Consider the following 20,218-nt stretch of genomic DNA (forward strand, 5'->3'; position numbering starts at 1 on the left):
CCATAAGAACCAACAGTGACCTTTGGGCGTCTTCAGAACCTGTAGTGAACTTCGAGGAGCCCCATAAGAACCAACAGTGACCCTTGAGAGTCTTCAGAACCTGCAGTGAACTTTGGGGAAACCAACAGTGAACCTTGAGGAACCTTTTCAAAACCAGCAATTCACCTTGAGGAGCCCGAACAGAGGAAGCGTGTAGACCCTGTATTCACTTTGGCTGCTGTTTTCTCGGTCCCATTATTAGTCCTGGTTGGTTGGATTTGGGTCGCTGGTCCAGTCCTGACTGCACCCGCAGGGTCCAACCTCCCTGATTCTCATTCACAGCACCTATATACAGCTGCTAAGGGACTATAACTCCCAGCATGCAGCATTCACCCACACCCTTGATGCTGTGGAATTACACTCTGCAGTGTGTACCTATAAGGCACTACAAGTCCCAGAATGCCCTTATCTGGCTGTTGTTCAGTATTGAGCCTGCGGAACTAAAACCCCATCAGTCTCCCCATTTCCGAGGTCTTTCTTTGCTTGCTGTCAGTGAATAGGAACATTCTTATATCTGTACAGACCTAATATTTCTCACAGCTGAGGGTTTGTTACAATGACCCTGGACACCAGACACTACATGTTCCCTGCATTGATTCATTCTGTCTACATAGATCAATGTTTCCCAACCAGGGTGCCTCCAGCTGTTGCAAAACTACAACTCTCAGCATGCTGTCCGGGCATGCTGGGAGTTGTAGTTTTGCAACAGCTGGAGGCACCCTGGTTGGGAAACACTGACATAGATCAATTGTAGAAAACTGCAACTGGTGTAGAACCTCACAATGTGAACAGTGTATGTTTCCATTCAATGACAGCAAGCAGATATCTGGTAAATAACGAAGACAATAACACAAAGTATATAGCAAGGTGCAGAACTTTTATTACAGGGATTAAAGAAGCACTCCAACTGTTGTTTCTTTTTTCACCCATATCATTTTATTCCCGCACAACTGCATCCAGGGGTTTCATTACTGTAACTGGGTCATGTGATGACCAGCCTGACCCACAGAAAATCACAGTGTTTCATGTGTCAGAGGAAGTGGTCAGTTCTGGGTCAGCTGATTTCCTGTGAACTACGGGATGACATCATCACCTATGAGATCGCTACAGCTCTATCTGTATACTGCTGCTATCTCTATGGGATCAGGATATATAGTAGATATACACCTCCCCTCCAGCTCTATCTGTATACTGCTGCTATCTCTATGGGATCAGGATATATAGTAGATATACACCTCCCCTCCAGCTCTATCTGTATACTACTGCTATCTCTATGGGATCAGGATATATAGTAGATATACACCTCCCCTCCAGCTCTATCTGTATACTGCTGCTATCTCTATGGGATTAGATATATAGTAGGTATACACCTCCCCTCCAGCTCTATCTGTATACTGCTGCTGCTATCTCTATGGGATCAGGATATATTGTAGTTATACACCTCCCCTCCAGCTCTATCTGTATACTGCTGCTATCTCTAGGGGATCAGGATATATAGTAGATATACACCTCCCCTCCAGCTCTATCTGTATACTGCTGCTATCTCTATGGGATTAGATATATAGTAGTTATACACCTCTCCTCCAGCTCTATCTGTATACTGCTGCTATCTCTATGGGATCAGGGTATATAGTAGTTATACACCTCCCCTCCAGCTCTATCTGTATACTGCTGCTATCTCTATGGGATTAGATATATGGTAGTTATACACCTCCCTTCCAGCTCTATCTGTATACTGCTGCTATATCTATGGGATCAGGATATATAGTAGTTATACACCTCCCTCCAGCTCTATCTGTATACTGCTGCTATCTCTATGGGATTAGGATATATAGTAGTTATACACCTCTCCTCCAGCTCTATCTGTATACTGCTGCTATCTCTATGGGATCAGGGTATATAGTAGTTATACACCTCCCCTCCAGCTCTATCTGTATACTGCTGCTATCTCTATGGGATTAGATATATGGTAGTTATACACCTCCCTTCCAGCTCTATCTGTATACTGCTGCTATATCTATGGGATCAGGATATATAGTAGTTATACACCTCCCCTCCAGCTCTATCTGTATACTGCTGCTATCTCTATGGGATTGGGATATATAGTAGTTATACACCTCTCCTCCAGCTCTATCTGTATACTGCTGCTGATATCTCTATGGGATCAGAATATATAGTAGTTATACACCTCCCCTCCAGCTCTATCTGTATACTGCTGCTATCTCTATGGGATCAGGATACATTGTAGTTATACACCTCTCCTCCAGCTCTATCTGTATACTGCTGCTGCTATCTCTATAGGATCAGGATATATAGTAGTTATACATCTCCCCTCCAGCTCTATCTGTATACTGCTGCTATCTCTATGGGATCAGGATACATTGTAGTTATACACATCTCCTCCAGCTCTATCTGTATACTGCTGCTGCTATCTCTATGGGATCAGGATATATAGTAGATATACACCTCCAGCTCTATCTGTACACTGCTGCTATCTCTATAGGATCAGGATATATAGTAGTTATACACCTCCCCTCCAGCTCTATCTGTATACTGCTGCTCTCTCTATGGGATCAAGATATATAGTAGTTATACACCTCCCCTCCAGCTCTATCTGTATACTGCTGCTCTCTCTATGGGATCAGGATACATTGTAGTTACACACCTCCCCTCCAGCTCTATCTGTATACTGCTACTATCTCTATGGGATCGGGATATATAGTAGTTATACACATCCCCTCCAGCTCTATCTGTATACTGCTGCTATCTCTATGGGATCAGGATACATTATAGTTATACCCCTCCCCTGTGTTCACACATTGCATTTTTCTGGTGTTTTTCTGCCATGATTTTCCTTATATAATGGCAAAAATGGTGTCATTTACCACAACTGTACTAATCACAGTAAAAACGCAGGAGGGAAAACGTGTCAAAAATGCAGTAAAATTCAACATGTGAACACGGCCTAAAGACTTGGAAGATTTAAAAAACACCTTATTGTGATTATAGGTCAAAACACTTTCTTCTCATGGCAAACACAGTTTAAATAAGAAAGTGCATCAAAACTGCACATAGTGTGAACTGACCCCAACCCACTTATGAGTCTAATCTGTTCACCTGGGTGACCTCCAGCACCAGCAGCCTAATTAGATGACCAGGTGCAGTGATCAGGCCCCACTCCCTCTCTGCAAAGGATTCATGGAAAATGTAGGCAGCATTAGGAAATCATTTTAGTAATGGAATTGCAGTCAGTATGGCTGAAAACCCCCCATGCCTGCCACGTCAGCTAAAATAGGTAAGCACAAGGCAAACACAAGAACCTCTATATTATTCTCTAATACAGTGTTTCTTAACCAGCGTGCCTCCAGCTGTGGTGAAACTACAACCCCCAGCATGCCCGGACAGCCGGAGGCTGTCCGGGCATGCTGGGAGTTGTAGTTTCGCCACAGCTGGAGGCACCCTGGTTGGGAAACACTGCTCTAATAATTGCCTGTGCTGCACTATATAAGCAAATAATAATAATTCCCGGAGTGCTTCTTTAAACTATCAAAAGCTGGAATGTGGCCCTTTAAAGGGGTATTCCATTGGAAAAATAAATGTTTTAAATCAACTGGTGCCAGAAAGTTAAACAGATTTGTAAATGACTTCTATTTAAAAAATATTAATGCTTCCAGTACTTATCAGCTGCTGTATGCTCCACAGGAAGTTCTCTACTTTTTGAACTTCCTTTCTGTCTGACCTCAGTGCTCTCTGCTGACACCTCTGTCCGTGTTAGGAACTGTCCAGAGCAGGAGAGGTTTTGCTATGGGGATTTGATCCTACTCGGGACAGTTCCTGACATGGAAAGAGGTGTCAGCAGAGAGCATTGTGGTCAGACTGGAAAGAACTACACAACTTCATGTGGAGCATACAGCAGCTGATTAGTACTGGAAGGATTAAAGGGGTACTCTGGTGAAAAACTTTTTTTTTTTTTTTTTTAAATCAACTGGTGCCAGAAAGTTAAACAGATTTGTAAATTACTTCTATTAAAAAATCTTAATTCTTCCTGTACTTATTAGCTGCTGAATACTACAGTGGAAATTCTTTTCCATTTGAAACACAGAGCTCTCTGCTGACATCATGAGCACAGTGCTCTCTGCTGACATCTATGTCTTTTTTAGGAACTGTCCAGAGTAAAAGGAAATCCCCCATAGCAAACATATGCTGTTCTGGACAGTTCCTAAAACGGACAGAGATGTCAGCAGAGAGCACTGTGGTCATGATGTCAGCAGAGAGCTCTGTGTTTCAAATGGAAAATAATTTCCACTGTAGTATTCAGCAGCTAATAAGTGCAGGAAGGATTAAGATTTTTTAATAGAAGTAATTTGCAAATCTGTTTAACTTTCTGGCACCAGTTGATTTAAAAAATATATTTATAAAAAAAAAGTATTTCACTGGAGTACCCCTTTAAGATTTTATATTGTAAATAATTTACAAATCTTTTTAACTTTCTGAAGCCAGATGATTTAAAAAAAAAAAAATAATAATAATCCACAGGAGTTCCCCTTTAAATGCTTCTCTGTTATTTTGCAGCATCCACAAGGGGGGCTGGGTATTGTCATGTCAGATGTTATGTCCCGGGGGCCACATGTCATGGGCGATCTGTGTGTGTGAGTGAATGCACATAACAATGGAGCCAACACTGGCACAAAGAGGCGCTGCAGATCCGCATGTGTGCACCAGGTGGCGGTGTAAGCTCTGCTACACCATATGTATTTGCAGCCAGTGATGGGGGGGGGCAGAGAACAAATCATAATGCTGGAGCTTCATTCCCCCTGGAAGAGCAGAGCTGGTTGGATCAGGCGCACAGAGATGTGAGCTGGGGAGCAGGATCAGCCTCTCCTCTCAGTATCTCCTGCCCCTCATCAGATGCTGAACACTGCCAGCCCCCTCACCAATGCGGCACGACTGGGGGGCTCTCCACCTCCGCCATACACTGACAGCACAGGGGCAAGAGGGCATCAACATCTCACCCTGCACCAGAAGAAGCAGCCGTGTCCGGGGTCCATCCTCCCATCTGACAAAGCCGCTGATTTAACCCTTTGTGCAGGAGAAATCCACAATCTCCGCACTCCCTGCAGGGACTAAGACTCCTCAGACGCCTTTGTCTACCAATGGATGACTGACTATAAATGCTGCCTTAGCATCGACTATCACTCCCATCATTATCCTCGCCAGTCAACAATCATTCCTGCAATCCGGATAAACACCCAAAACAAGGACGGATCAATAAAAGGTGTTACTGACAGCAATCGGGAGCCAATCTCCAGCCTCGTCCTCCATATCCCTGGTAACCTCTGCCTCCCTCCTATCTGCAGTGAACATCTCCCAGAAAAAAAAAAAAAGACCACTGAGCCAGACGGAGGGGGGCAGCATCTGAATGCAGGATTCATCCTCCAAGACCCTTCCTCCTCCTCAACCCCTGAAAATGAACATCTTCATTCATTGAATCATTTGCTTTGAGGAGACTTCTGGGGGCCAAGACAAAAACTGACTGCAGAGCCCAGAGAAATCTTGCACCCCCATATTTAGAGGCAGCAGCCCCCCTCCATTACTGCACGTTGTTAAGGGGGCAACGCTGCCTGTGTCCTGCAATGCAGGCAACAAAGACCAGTCAGTCTCATTCCTCAGCTTGATGCCAGTCACCAGCCTCTAGCAAATTGGAAATCCTTGGGCTCGCCGTGCTCCTGGGAGGCTACTTGGCCTTGTCACGCCCTCGTCTTGCTTGTGAAGATCTCTGCCAGAATGGGCACCGTCTTGTCCCTGTCACCAGGCTCTCGGAAGGCCAGCCTGTACGATGACGGCTCGGGGTCCCTGGCACATTATACAAGCGTCAGCAAGAGCAGTGGACAGAAGCCTGAAAAGACGCTGAAACGACACTCCATGTTCATCCCGGCTCTCACCTGGAAGAGGCTGGTGGCCTCTACCAAGAAGAAGACATCCAGAAAGGGGACTGCCAACAGCAACTACCAGAAAGACGTCGCCCATTTAAACCATGAGAATGTGAAAAAATCTCTATCCTGTGCCAATCTCTCCAGCTATGACAGTCAACCCCTGGCACCTCTTAACTCCAAGCAGATCTCGTCCATCAAGAAGGTCTCCAGCACCACAGGTGGTGGCGGTTCTCCAAAGAGAGTCATAGTCCAAGCCTCTACCGGTGAACTCCTGAAATGCCTTGGAGAATTCCTCTGCAGGAGATGCTACCGACTGAAACATCTGTCCCCCACAGACCCTATTCTATGGCTACGTAGTGTGGACCGCTCCTTGCTCCTCCAAGGATGGCAAGACCAGGCCTTCGTCACCCCGGCCAATGTGGTTTTTGTCTACTTGCTCTGCAGGGACGTCATTGACGGGGACTCTGTAGCCACTGAGCATGACTTGCAAGCCACTCTCTTGACCTGCCTATATCTATCCTATTCCTACATGGGCAATGAGATCTCCTACCCTCTCAAGCCTTTCTTGGTGGAAGCGGGCAAAGATGCCTTCTGGGACAGATGTCTTTGTATCATTGACGCTATGAGTGCCAAGATGTTGAGAATTAACGCTGACCCGCACTATTTCACCCAGGTGTTTGCTGACCTCAAAAATGAGGGAAATCGTGATGAATTCTCCAGAGTACTTGACCGGTGACTGTCCTCCAAAGAGTAGGCCAAGCTTCATCACAGGTCGAGACTGATCTTTACCATCTCTGGCCGACATCAACGATCCAGTAGCCAAAAAATAAATGAAGAAATCTTAAAAGGACAAAATGGGACCACATTCAACCTTTTGTGCATTGTCTACGTTGAAAGGTGGTGGAAAATTTGAGGCAGCGTGACCACTGACCAACGTGCATCTTTCTTTTTAGGCCAACAAGTGCCTCGCTCACACCACCTCTTGTCCCTTTCCTTACAAGGACTGACACGTTTCTTTCCCTCACACGCACATATGGGAAGCGACTGCTCACACTCATCCCAAAGCAATCACCAGACTCTTGCCTCTTGTACAATCTAGGAAAAAAATTAAGATAAATGGGGACGCTCGATGGATTCTACCTTTCTCTCTTCACCACCATTGCAGCCTGGGTGTATATTTGCAGTGGGCCTGGCCTCTCATGGCTGTTGGGTCCAGGTTCTGGAGATAGGTAATGGTGGACATCCTCTTCCCAATCACGAATGTGACACTTGTAATGGGTCTGACGTTGCTTTACTTCTGCTGGCCTAATTTGCAGGTCATGTGGAGACCACCTTGTGCCACCCTCAAATCTGCTTCAAAAACTTAATTGTCAGAATCAAATACTATTGTTCTGCAGTTTATCTGATGGGTTTAGCTTATGTGACCTTGTAGTTGTGGCCTTGTCCCAGTCACTATGTCATTGATTTATTTTGGAGGGGGTTAAATTATTTAGTAGCAATTTAACAAAACTGTGCCAGATGACTATCAGTTATAGTAGAAGATCCCCGGGATGGGCCTGATGTGATTGTAGCTGTGAATGCTTGTAGTTGTTATGGGGGTGGGGGGGTGGGGGGGGTTCAGGTCTCGTAACATCAGGGTGACCCTTTATTTCAGGTCATCCCTGCCGGGCCTCAGTTGACTTATTTCGGGATTATTTCTGGCCACTTAACATTGACACACTGATCTGGTTTTAGATTAATGAGAATTGAATTGACGCGTTTCACATCCATGACGTCTCCTTCCTGCAGGGTTTTCTTTTGCTGCATTCCACTGACCCGAGCCGACTAACGAAAATTGGGGTCTGCAGAGTGGGGGGCTAGTCATGGATCCCACTGTTTACATGGGGTTCTGCATACATGTAACATGGATTATTTAAAAGAACATGTTGCGATTTCTTTGATACATTTTTGCACATGATGAGGGGTGATTTATTTTTATTTTTACGGTGTTATATTTATAGACCACGCTTAGTATTTCTCTACATGTGATCTGATGTTGGGGTGGGGTCTCCCCAGTATTGCCGCTGTTGTGTTCAATGCAGCTTGCACATTAGATACGATAACATAACCTTTACAGCACATCGGATCTTATGCAATTTGTCTTATTCCGTAGGTTAAGGGGGGGCCCCGCCTGTTGCTCTTTGTAGGTGAATTCAGTATTTAGTCTGACGGCTTGATGCATGGGGCACCGTGTACCTCATGCCTCTATTATATCACCATTAAATTAATGGGTTGGATTCACACTAAGGGCCATTGATTTATTTCCTTTCGCCCTTCCCGTCGCCTATGTGCATTGTGGATTTGGCTGCATGGCTGCGGTTCCTGCACATGTGTGTGGATGTGTCAGTATTGTGGCCCCTGTGCACTGAGATAGGATGGAGCTGGGTGCTAATTGTGCCCCCCGGCTATTTTCCGCTGTGGAGGGGTGACCTACATCTCCGCGTGTCTGCAGAGTGAGCAGCCGGGGAAGAAAAAGACCAAAAACAACATTTCCAGTATCGCTCCATAGCAGGGGACGGCAGGATGAGGCTCTGCAGTGCATGCTGGGTATTATCAGGGCTTCTATACAGATCCTGATTTAATTATTGTCTACCAGCGGCCATATTGGTCCAGTTGATCCCCCTTATTGGGTCAGTTAGATGATATTGTACCAATGAGTATTATTACGATTTATTTTTCGGGTGAATGGTGGCGGCCATGCTGCTTCCTCCATGACTACTTTCATATTGATGAGGTACGAGGCGCAGAGCACCTTACGCCTCGCGACTCTCTGCTGTATCTATTCTACTGTAACCTACAGGACAGTAGTGCCAACGCCTGATGCAACCTCCAGCAGACACTGGGTATTTATTGCTATTTCTTAAACTGGCATCTGGGGTTGTTAGGGGTTAACGCACCCGTATGCATCATGGTTCTGTGCGTGTATTGGTGGCTGTATGGGAGAATTCTTTGTTGGGACTACAAATCCCAGCAAGATTGAGTGTGGGGAGAAGTAGGGGGTGATTAGCTGTGCTACCCAGTAAGATTCTATGGATGAAAGTGCTCCAGATGTTGGGGGGACTATAACTCCCAGCATCTCAAACACCACAGGGCAAAGCTTTTCGGGGGGGGGGGGGGCGGTATGATTGATTATCTACGGCAGCTTTGGCGCCAATGATTGACAGATTCATACTATTAAATTGCGAGTGACAGTCGCACGTCATGGTGCGTGTGAGTCACCGGCAGAGTGGGCAGAGGGAGCCCACCTACCTATAGGGGTGATACATACATGAGTGTTATATAACAGGTGATGTGGGCCGATCGGTATATAGCGGGATCATTTACTGCCCGCCGCATGCGCAGATTTCAAGTTGTAATAGGCCATAGATCAGCGTTTTCCAACAAGGGGGCCTCCAGCTGTTTCAAAACAACAACTTCCAGCATGCCCAGACAGCCAAAGGCTGTCTGGGCATGCTGGGAGTTGTTGTTTTGCAACAGCTGGAGGCCCCCTTGTTGGAAAACGCTGATCTATGGCCTAATACAACTAGATTATTACAGATTAAAATAAGTGGCCTTCAATAGTGGGCAAATGAGTATGTGAAGAGATGAGTAGGGGTGGCTGACACCTATGGCAGCCGCTTATCACCTGTAAGACTGGGTATATCCCCCCTGTTATATAATTGGCCGGATCCTAACCCCACTGCTGCCCTGCACTCCCCAGTATAACCAGTATTACACATCTCTGTAGTATCCATGGCAACCTCGCTCCATCCAGACAGTTTTTCAGAAGGTTGCCTAGCAACCGTACTTCATAAAAGCAGTTTTTACCCCAGGTTGCCTAGCAACCTCCCTCCATTACAGGTAGTTTTTCAGAAGGTTGCCTAGCAACCATACTTCACTCAAGTTGTTTTTACCACAGGTTGCTTAGCAACCTCCCTCTATTACAGGCAGTTTTTCAGAAGGTTGCCTAGCAACCGTACTTCATACAAGCAGTTTTTACCACAGGTTGCCTAGCAACCTCCCTCTATTACAGGCAGTTTCACAGCAGGTTGCCTAGCAACTAGACTTCATACGAGCGGTGGTGCAGCAGGTTGCCTAGCGACCTCTATTCCTACTGACAATTTTACAGCAGGTTTCCTAGCAACCTCTCCTCCTACAGGCAGTTTTATAGCAAGTTCCCTAGCAACCATTTATCTCCCCATCTAAGTAACCACTCCACCGCCCCTGAATGCTGCATAGTTTTCTTTTTAGGCCCCACAAACCTCTTAAGGGGGTACTAATTCTCCTTATGGAGACCCAGTAGGTGTAAAGAGTCTTACAGGTAATGCCCCCTGGGAAAAGAATATGCAAATTAGCTTCATTTGACTGTCTATCTAGTGCCACCTATAGGTAGCAAGAAGGGGAAACTCAAACTTTAATAAAATTATTAAAAAAAAAATAATAATATATATAAGATACGATATATAGCGATCGGTAAAGGCGGCGACACACGGGAGACACATATACATATATAAATATATATATATATATATATATATATATCAAGAAGGGAAAACTCAAACTTTAATTAAATTATAAAAAAAAATAATAATATATGTAAATGTCTCCCGTGTGTGGCCGCCTTTACCGATCGCTATATATCGTATCTTATCCCAGAGACTCCGGACCGGAAATATATACTCTGAGGGTACGTGTCCTGATGGTAGACGGAGTCTTCTTCTATGTCTCCCAGTGTAACCAGTAACACATCCCCTGTGTCACCTGTATCCAACCTTGGGGGGGGGGGGGGGGGGGGGGGTTAATAAGACTGATATAAAGGATGAGGGGTCCAGATTTATCGCCAATATTTAAAGGGATTTTTCAGTATTAGAAAACACATGGCCGCTTTCACTCAGAAACAGCACCACACTTGTCCATGGCTGTGTCGAGTATTGCAGCTCAGCTTCACCGAAATGAACGTGATGACTGAGCTGCAATTCCACACTCAACCTGTGAACGCGTGGGGCACTGTTCTTAGGGGTTTCTTTTTTTTAAATAATTTTTTCTGGACCATTGATAATCCACAAATCCGAACTGCCTCAGCCATTGGCAAAGATACCCGGGGTTGTATTGTTTATCTGAATATGCGGATACAGAAAATGTGGTGCAAAAATATTAAAAAAATTCTAGTGATAATGACCCGAAAACCTGACAACTTTTGTAAAAAAAAATAAAAATTTCAGAATAAAAGTTCCACCTGTGTGGATGAAGCAATGATGTGTTAAAAAGGGGTTATCCAGGAATAGAACAACGGAGCTCATTTATTTTATCAACAGCGCCACCCCTGTCCTCAGTTTGTATGTGGTATTACAACCCGTCTCCATTCATTTCAATAGAACCGAGCTGCAATACCACACCCAACCCGGAGACAGGAGTGGCGCTGTTTTTATAATCCTGGATAACCCCAAAAATGACGGTAACGTGTAAAATCTCAGAATCAGAGCTCAGCGGATTGTTCTACGCGATTTGCCGCAAACCAATGGAAGATGATGGGAGTCCCGCCCCCCCCCCCGTGGCATCTTGGTCAATGGTTTGTCCCCAATTAAGTCGCTCAGTCTGCTGCTCTCTACCGGTGACTATAATAGAAATTCTTCAATGTGAATTGGTACGCGCCGGCACTTATTACGGGGGGACGCACTGGATTACGCCTTTTTGGCGCTGTACTGTATATATATTAGAGGCAGTGACGATATCTTTCATGTCTCTCGGCGTGTATGTGCTGCATGAATTCTGTGTTTGCAGATTATTATTTCCCCCCCCCCCATCTCCGTGTTTTGTAAATTATTTAATTTATAAAGGCAACGACAAAAAAAATAGAAAAAAAAATGATTCCCAAAAATATATATATTTGTGTTTATACGCACGGCGCTCTTTTTTGTTTGTTTGTACGGACTCTTTTCTATATTGCTGACACTGGAAACTTTTGTTTTCTTCTTCTTGACTTGAGGAGCGGGAACTCAACCCGAGGAATTACAAAATAAAATAAAAACACGAACAAAAAGTCTCCGTACGCCGCCGCCCCTCGGATGGTGCGCTGGTCATACGTGATGGGACAAGGACCTCGGGCTCCACCAAAAGCTTCACCTCAGGAAGTACAATGGACGCAAAACAATATGGCCGCCTGTGTCGCCAGCGTGTGACGTGTACATGTTGATGTCAGGATGGAGCTGCAAGGGACGAAAAGCGATTGGGACATTTTTTTTTTTTTAAGTTGGGGGATGGGGAAGGGGGCGGGGAGAGGGAAGGGTTAAAGCGGATATCTGTAGGTCTGTCTGTCTTGTCTGTGCAGGACGTGTGGGTGGTGGATTGAGGCTGGGTATAGCGGGAAAGGAGGGCACCGCAGGGGGCGCGCCCACCCTCTTACTGATGGGATAGTTGGCACTTTTCAATAAAACAAAATGTTGAAAAATGGATTCCCTTGTTTTGGCAAAATTTAATTATTTTTTTTATTATTATAAAAAAAAAAATAATAATAATAATTAATTATATCATATAAAATTGTCCTCATCCTTGACCCTTCCTCCAACTAATGTGGCTCAAGCTGTTGCAAAACTACAACTCCCAGCATGCCCGGACAGCCAAAGGCTGTCCGGGCATGCTGGGAGTTGTAGTTTTGCAACTGGTTAGGATGAGCGAATTTACAGTAATGCATGCTGGGAGTTGTAGTTTTGCAACTGGTTAGAGATGAGCTAATTTACAGTAAATTCGATTCGTCACAAACTTCTCGGCTCGGCAGTTGATGACTTTTCCTGCATAAATTAGTTCAGCTTTCAGGTGCTCCCGTGGGATGGAAAAGGTGGATACAGTCCTGGGAGACTCTATTCTAGGACTGTATCCACCTTTTCCAGCCCACCGGAGCACCTGAAAGCTGAACTAATTTACGCAGGATAAGTCATCAACTGCCGAGCCGAAAAGTTCGTGACGAATCGAATTTACTGTAAATTCGCTCATCTCTACCAGTTCTATCCAATTACTTCCAGTACTCATAAATCTGCTGGTTTCCTGGTTGCAATGCATTATGGGAGCTCAGATAACCTGGAGGCACCCTGCTAGAAAGAATTGTTAAAGGGGTACTCCGGCGCTTAGACATCTTATCCCCTATCCAAAGGATAGGGGATAATATGCCTGATCGCGGGGGTCCCGCCGCTGGGGACCCCCGTGATCTTGCCCGCAGCACCCCATTAGAATCAGTCCCCGGAGCGTGTTCGCTCCGGGTCTGATTACTGTCGATCACGGCCCCTTAATGCCAGCCTATGGTAGGGGGCATGACAGCTCCCATAGGCTTGCATTGAGGGGGCGGAGTGTGATGTCACACGGGGGCGGAGCCGTGACGTCACAATGCTCCGCCCCTGTGATCGACAGTAATCAGACCCGGAGCGAGCGCGCACCGGGGACTGATTCTAACGGGGAGGGGCATGCAAGATCAAGGGGGTCCCCCGCGATCAGGCATCTTATCCCCTATCTTTTGTATAGGGGATAAGATGTCTAAGCGCCGGAGTACCCCTTTAAAGGGGTACTCCGGAGAAGAAGAAAAAAAAAGTTTTTAGATCGACTGGTGCCAGAAAGTTAAACGGATTTGTAAATTACTTCTATTAAAAAATATTTCTCCTTCTAGTACTTATTAGCAGCTGTACGCTACAGAGGAAATTCTTTTCTTTTTGAATTTCTTTTTTTTGTCTTATCCACAGTGCTCTATGCTGACACCTGATGCCCGTATCAGGAACTGTCCAGAGCAGGAGAAAATCCCCATAGAAAACCTATGCTGCTCTGGACAGTTCCTGACACGGACAGAGGTGTCAGCAGAGAGCACTGTGGACAAGACAAAAAAGAAATTCAAAAAGAAAAGAACTTCCTCTGTAGCTAACAGCTGCTAATAAATAAATAAATAGAAGTCATTTACAAATGTGTTAAATTTTCTGGCACCAGTTTATAAAAAAAAAAAGTTTTCCTCCGGAGTACCCCTTTAATCCTTCCAGTACTTATCAGCTGCTGAATGCTCCACAGGAAGTTGTGTAGTTCTTTCCAATCAGACACAGTACTCTCTGCTGACACCTCTGTCCATGTCAATGTCTTTACAAATAAACAGCCCCAATAAAAGAAATCTGACACATTTTCCAGTAAATGATGAATCAACACCCCCTGAGATAGAAACAAACTGTCCAGAGCTGATCATTTGTTACAATGTGTCAATCTAAACTAAATGCAGCAGCACAATTCCAGGCTGATAGTTCTTACCTGCTCTGATACACTGTAGCAAATGAAATCCTTAAAGGGGTACTCCCGGGGAAAAAAATTTTTTTATTTTATTTTTTTTTAAATCAACTGGTGCCAGAAAGTTAAACAGATTTGTAAATTACTTCTGTTAAAAATATTAATCCTTCCAGTACTGTTTAGGGGCTCTATACTACAGAGGAAATTATTTTCTTTTTAGATTTTTCTTCTGTCACGACCACAGTGCTCTCTGCTGACATCTCTGTCCATTTTAGGAGCTGTCCAGCGCAGCATATGTTTTCTATGGGAATTTTCTCCTGCTCTGGACAGCTCCTAAAATGGACAGCAGAGGTCAGCAGAGAGCACTGTGGTCGTGACATCAGAGAAATTTAAAAAGAAAATAATTTCCTCTGTAGTATACAGCCCCTAAACAGTACTGGAAGGATTAATATTTTTAACAGAAGTAATTTACAAATCTGTTTAACTTTCTGGCACCAGTTGATTTAAAAAAAAAAAAGTTTTCCACCGGAGTACCCCTTTAAACATCTAGAAAAGAACAACTCTAGTCACATGATGTAATTGATTTCATATTACATCTTTATATATATATAATTGTAGAGGTAAAACATACAAATCTGTCTGCCTGAGGCCGCCTCTAGGGGGAGCACAGGAGTTCATGGCAGACTGCGTCATTATTCATAACAGTTAGAATTGTAGCTGTCACTGCAGGGATCAGAGCTCCATCACTATAAAGATATAGGCCCAAAAGTGGAGGGATATGCTCATAGCAACCAATCACAGCAGATATGAAAACTGATCACCAAGCGCTGATCGTTTATTACGGTGTATATTAATAAGAGCCTAGGACAGGAGGAATATTTGTTCTGTGGATATGCATAGCTCACAGAGCATTGTCTAGACTGGATACAATTATCACTTCTCAGCTGAGAGCAGGACTAGCTATGTACAATGTATCAGTCTGGAGTCCAGGATGTTTAGCTCACAGAGCATTGTCTAGACTGGATACAATTGTATCACTTCTCAGCTGAGAGCAGGACTAGCTATGTACAATGTATCAGTCTGGGGTCCAGGAGATTTAGCTCACAGAGCATTGTCTAGACTGGATGCAATTGTATCACTTCTCAGCTGAGGGCAGGACTAGCTATGTACAATGTATCAGTCTGGGGTCCAGGAGGTTTAGCTCACAGAGCATTGTCTAGACTGGATACAATTGTATCACTTCTCAGCTGAGAGCAGGACTAACTATGTACAATGTATCAGTCTGGAGTCCAGGATGTTTAGCTCACAGAGTATTGTCTAGACTGGATACAATTGTATCACTTCTCAGCTGAGAGCAGGACTAGCTATGTACAATGTATCAGTCTGGAGTCCAGGAGGTTTAGCTCACAGAGCATTGTCTAGACTGGATACAATTGTATCACTTCTCAGCTGAGAGCAGGACTAGCTATGTACAATGTATCAGTCTGGAGTCCAGGATGTTTAGCTCACAGAGCATTGTCTTTAACTGGATACAATCAGATTAATGTACATTGGTATAAACAAAAAACCTCTCATACTAAAAATCACATAGCACACTTTGTGCAGAGACTGAATAAGCAGGGAATGCTGGGAGCTTTAGGTTGCTGAATTGTGAGTGCAGCTTTGGAGTCTTAAAGGGGTTCTCCACCATAAGGTGATTGTAGTACTTACCTTACAGGCAGTATTGGATATGGTTAGGAAGGATCTGTGCTTGTCTTGGGGTATGGTTGTGAGATAACCATAACATCGTGGCTATTTTTTTGTGAACTGGCTATTTCCTGTCGGAGTTACTTTCTTCAACTACAAATCCCATGGTTCCTTGTTTGCAAGTGTGAGGTCACTTTCCTCCCTCCCACACACCAGCCACCCCACCCATTGAAACACAAATGAGCTGCATGCCATTCAAAAGACCAGTGTTTTCTAACCAGGGTGCCTCCAGCTGTTGCACAAATACAATTTGTTTCAGAATGATCTCCCTCCCACCCATTGAAGCACAGACACGCTCCCTCTGATCACCTGAATAATGATGAAATGTCTTGGCTGCACTGCAAACTGGGAAAACCTGAGACCTGAGTAATTTTGTTTGCTGTTAAAAATAAATAAACATTTTTTTTCAGAACGCTTGGAGCCGGCGGCGGGGGACGTGACGTAACGGCAACGCTCCTCTTGACGTCACAACACCCCCCCTCAATGCAAGTCTATGGGAGGGGGCGTGGCGACAGCCACGCCCCCTCCCGTAGACTTGCATTGAGGGGGCGTGGTGTGACATCATGAGGGGCGTGACCATGACATCACAACCTCCGTCGCCCACAGAGATCCGTCGCTGCACAGAGATCGCGGAGGGTCCACTGCGATCAGACATCTTATCCCCTATCCTTTGGATAGGGGATAAGATGTCAAGGGACGGAGTACCCCTTTAATTTGTGTAAGTGCAGAAGGTTATGGGGTAAATTCCCTCTTACATGGGCAAATGAGTCTTCCTAGGAACGATAATCGTCCCGTGTAAAATGGTCAGCGATCGCTCCATAAACAAGTAAACACGCTTTTTGTGCGGCCATTTACGTTATCATTGTTGGGCGCAAAACGCCCGATAAACAGTGACGAATATAATGAGCCGCATGATTTATTGAGCCCATACACAGCATTGAGAAGGGGGGAAGAGAAGACTTGTATCCGGTTGGACGACCAATTATTTTCCTCCTCCAAAAGTCAATGGATGCCACCATATGGCCCCGAAGTTATAAAAGGAAACGCAGCTCTGAGCAGACAGGACACGAGACTCCGCACATAGGGGGAGATTTATCAAAACCTGGGAAAAGGAAAAGTTGCTGAGTTGCCCATAGCAACCAATCAGATCGCTGCTTTCATTTTTAACAAGGCCTCTGTAAAATGAAAGCAGCGATCTGATTGGTTGCTATGGGCAACTGGGCAACTTTTTCTCTGCTCAGGTTTTGATAAATCTCCCCCATAGTGTCCAGAAGAAAAGTTGCCTAGTCGCCCATAGCAACCAATCGCATCGCTTCTTTCATTTTTGAAAAGGCCTCTGAGAAATGAAAGCAGCGATCTGATTGGTTGCTATGGGCAACTCAGCAACTTTTCCACTGGACGGGTTTTGATAAATCTCCCCCTATATTCCCAGCAGTTCCTCAGTTGTGGGTTCGGACCCCCGGCCAGTACAGCACCAGACCATTGCGGCCCTTGCGGAAGTCGGGCATTGCTATGTCAGTTCTCGTCTCCACGGAGATCGGGCGCCATCTGCCTCGGACGTTCATCTGGACGCTAGCGGCGACTTTCACGGAGAACTTCTGGTGGGTTCTGTGAAGAGAAGAGAGACACAGGAGGTTACTACACAAGTGGACCTTATACTCCAGTCACATCCCAAGCTGCATGTAGAATCCAGACACAAGCCCAGAAGCCTGGCAGAGCCTGCACCAGCCTCCGCACTACTGCATTGTGGGAGAGGACAAAATCTGTGGAGAAGTAAAGATTTTAGGTCCTCAGGCCCGAGAGGTGAACCAGCTGAACTGTGAATGCAGCTCTGGATGTGACTGAGGTATAAGAGTCTATGCACACTACGAAATCTCTGCCTGGATTGAATAGGTGCTGGGACCACGGGGACATTGCCGGTCCCTATAGTTGCTAATACATTCCTTCTGCCGCTGAAGTTTGGTAGTGTACGCTGTGCAGCGGAATCCAATTTATAGCAATGGGACTCCGTAAAATACGTAGTGTGCACGGAGCCTTAAGCAGACTTTACGCTTGCAGAATTCCCCCTCAAATTAAAGGAGTAGTCCAGTGGTGACTCAGTGGTGAGCAACTTATCCCCTATCCTAAGGATAGGGGATAAGTTGCAGATCGCGGGGGGTCCGACCGCTGGGGCCCCCTGCGATCTCCTGTACGGAGCCCCGACAGCCCGTGGGAAGGGGGCGTGTCGACCTCCGCACGAGGCGGCGGCCGACACGCCCCCTCAATACAACTCTATGGCAGAGCCGAAGCGCTGCCTTCGGCAATCTCCGGCTCTGCCATAGAGATGTATTGAGGGGGCGTGTCGGCCGCCGCCTCGTGCGGGGGTCGACACCCGCTATCTCAGCGGAGAGTCGGGGCCCCGTACAGAGAGATCGCAGGGGGCCCCAGCGGTCGGACCCCCGCGATCTCAAACTTATCCCCTATCCTTAGGATAGGGGATACGTTTTTAACCACTGGACTACCCCTTTAAGGCCCAGCGATAGACTTCTATGGGATTCCGCACTCCCATTAACACTTCTGAATTTCCGCAGAATTTTTTTAAATCCTTTTTTTGTGATAAAATGGGAAAAATGGTCCGTTTACATTTTTATTGGGAGAGGGGCTTCTTCACATTTTTTATTTATTTAATGTTTTACACTTTTTATGTCCCTATAGGGGACTATTTATAGCAATCATTAGATTGCATATACTGAACATAGGCATAGCACTGATCAGTATTATCGGCGATCTCCTTCTCTGGTCTGATCGCTTGTCAGACCAGAAGCGAAGACCCCGGGATGACGGCCGGAGCAGGTAAGGGGACTTCCGGCCCCCATGTTGGATGATCAGATCCCCACGGCAGCACCACAGGCAATCCGAACAACATCCATTCAAACGACCGCATTGCCGCAGATGCTGTGATCTGTATTGATCACGGCATCTGAGGGGTTAATGGCGGACATCAGCACAATTGCTTGTGTCCGCCATGATGGCAGCCGAGACTTGCTGTGCATGATGTGAGCAGCGGTCCAGTGCTCGTGTCATGTACAGGATGTTAAATACCCGGGCATCAGGACGTACATTTAGTCCTATGTTGTTAAGGGGTTAAAAAGGTCACAAGTGTAAGCCAGGTCAGACCTGGTACAAACTTGCCTTTGACTGCATTTAAAAAAAGTAAAAAGCAACTGCAACTTTTTGCAAAGTTCTGCTCCCCTGCTGGCAACTACCACCTGCCCATTAGCTGTTGCAAGACTACAACACCCAGCATGCCCTTTGGCTGTGCATGCTGGTAGTTGTATTATACAACAGCAGGAGGTGAGTGCTGTGTACCTCCAGCTGTTGTATAATACAACTCCCAGCATGCACTGACAGCCAAAGGGCATGCTGGGAGTTGTACTTATGCAACAGCTGTAGGAACAAATACAACTCCCAGCATGCTCTTTGGCAGTCTGGGCATGCTGAGAGTTGTGAGAGTTGTAGTTATGCAATAGCTGGAGGCACATTTTTTCTATGAAAAAGTGTGCCTCTAGCTGTTGCATAGCTACAACTCCCAGCATGCAAAGACAGACAAAGGTCATGCTGGGAGTTGTAGTTGTGCCTCCAGCTGTTGCATAACTACAACTCCCAGCATGCCCTTCGGCTGTCAGTGCATGCTGGGAGTTTTAGTTTTGCAACTGGACGCACTGGTTGCAAAACACTGGGTTAGGGTTTGTTAGCTAACTCAGTGTTTCGCAACAAGTGTGCCTCCAGCTGTTGCAAAACTACAACTCCCAGCATGCACTGACAGACCGTGCATGCTGGGAATTGTAGTTTTGCAACAGCTGGAGGTACACTGCTGCGGAAACACTGCGTTATGTTGGGAAGACCCTACAACTATTCAGAAGAAGAATCTGCCAGAATCTAAGTACGATTCGTATAAGAGCTGACACATCTTTAGCGAGACAACATGGAGGTGATTGGTCGAGTCTCAGATTTCTTGGGTTAGCAAAAGTACAACTTGGCCCAAGATGTGGAAATCTAGATAAGAAGCTTCTACGTGAAGAAGCGAAATGGATCCACAGACTAAAATCCATGTCCCCCTTAGGTTTAAATGAGCGATTTACATTCAGTGCCTTCATTTAGAAGAACCTGCCTTGGAGCAGACACCTGCTGTTCACCAAAGTGGCGACCCATGACCCTGATGTCATAGGGCACACTCCCCCCCCCCCCCCCCC

At 45.7% G+C, this 20,218-nt stretch overlaps 2 protein-coding genes across 2 annotated transcripts in view; one reads left to right on the plus strand and one right to left on the minus strand.

The window, feature by feature from the left end:
* The first annotated feature begins 4,744 nt into the window (after positions 1-4,744).
* LOC130272829 (cyclin-dependent kinase 5 activator 1-like) lies at positions 4,745-9,397 on the plus strand. The gene has a single exon (XM_056518768.1). The coding sequence runs from the start codon at positions 5,824-5,826 to the stop codon at positions 6,706-6,708; it is 885 nt and encodes a 294-aa protein (XP_056374743.1). The 5' UTR covers positions 4,745-5,823; the 3' UTR covers positions 6,709-9,397.
* A 7,218-nt stretch (positions 9,398-16,615) lies between these two features.
* Positions 16,616-20,218, minus strand: part of MYO1G (myosin IG) — a gene marked incomplete in the record, with an annotated part of 144,313 nt that continues 140,710 nt past the window's right edge. The window contains 1 exon segment of the mRNA XM_056518769.1: positions 16,616-17,594. Coding sequence (XP_056374744.1) covers positions 17,426-17,594 — 169 coding nt within the window.

The sequence above is a fragment of the Hyla sarda genome, chromosome 5 (genome assembly GCF_029499605.1).
Source record: "Hyla sarda isolate aHylSar1 chromosome 5, aHylSar1.hap1, whole genome shotgun sequence".
Classification (NCBI taxonomy): Eukaryota; Metazoa; Chordata; class Amphibia; order Anura; family Hylidae; genus Hyla; species Hyla sarda.

Excerpts from the sequence above, each read along its gene's own strand:
- LOC130272829 (XM_056518768.1), top strand. The coding sequence starts at position 5,824 with ATGGGCACCGTCTTGTCCCTGTCACCAGGCTCTCGGAAGGCCAGCCTG.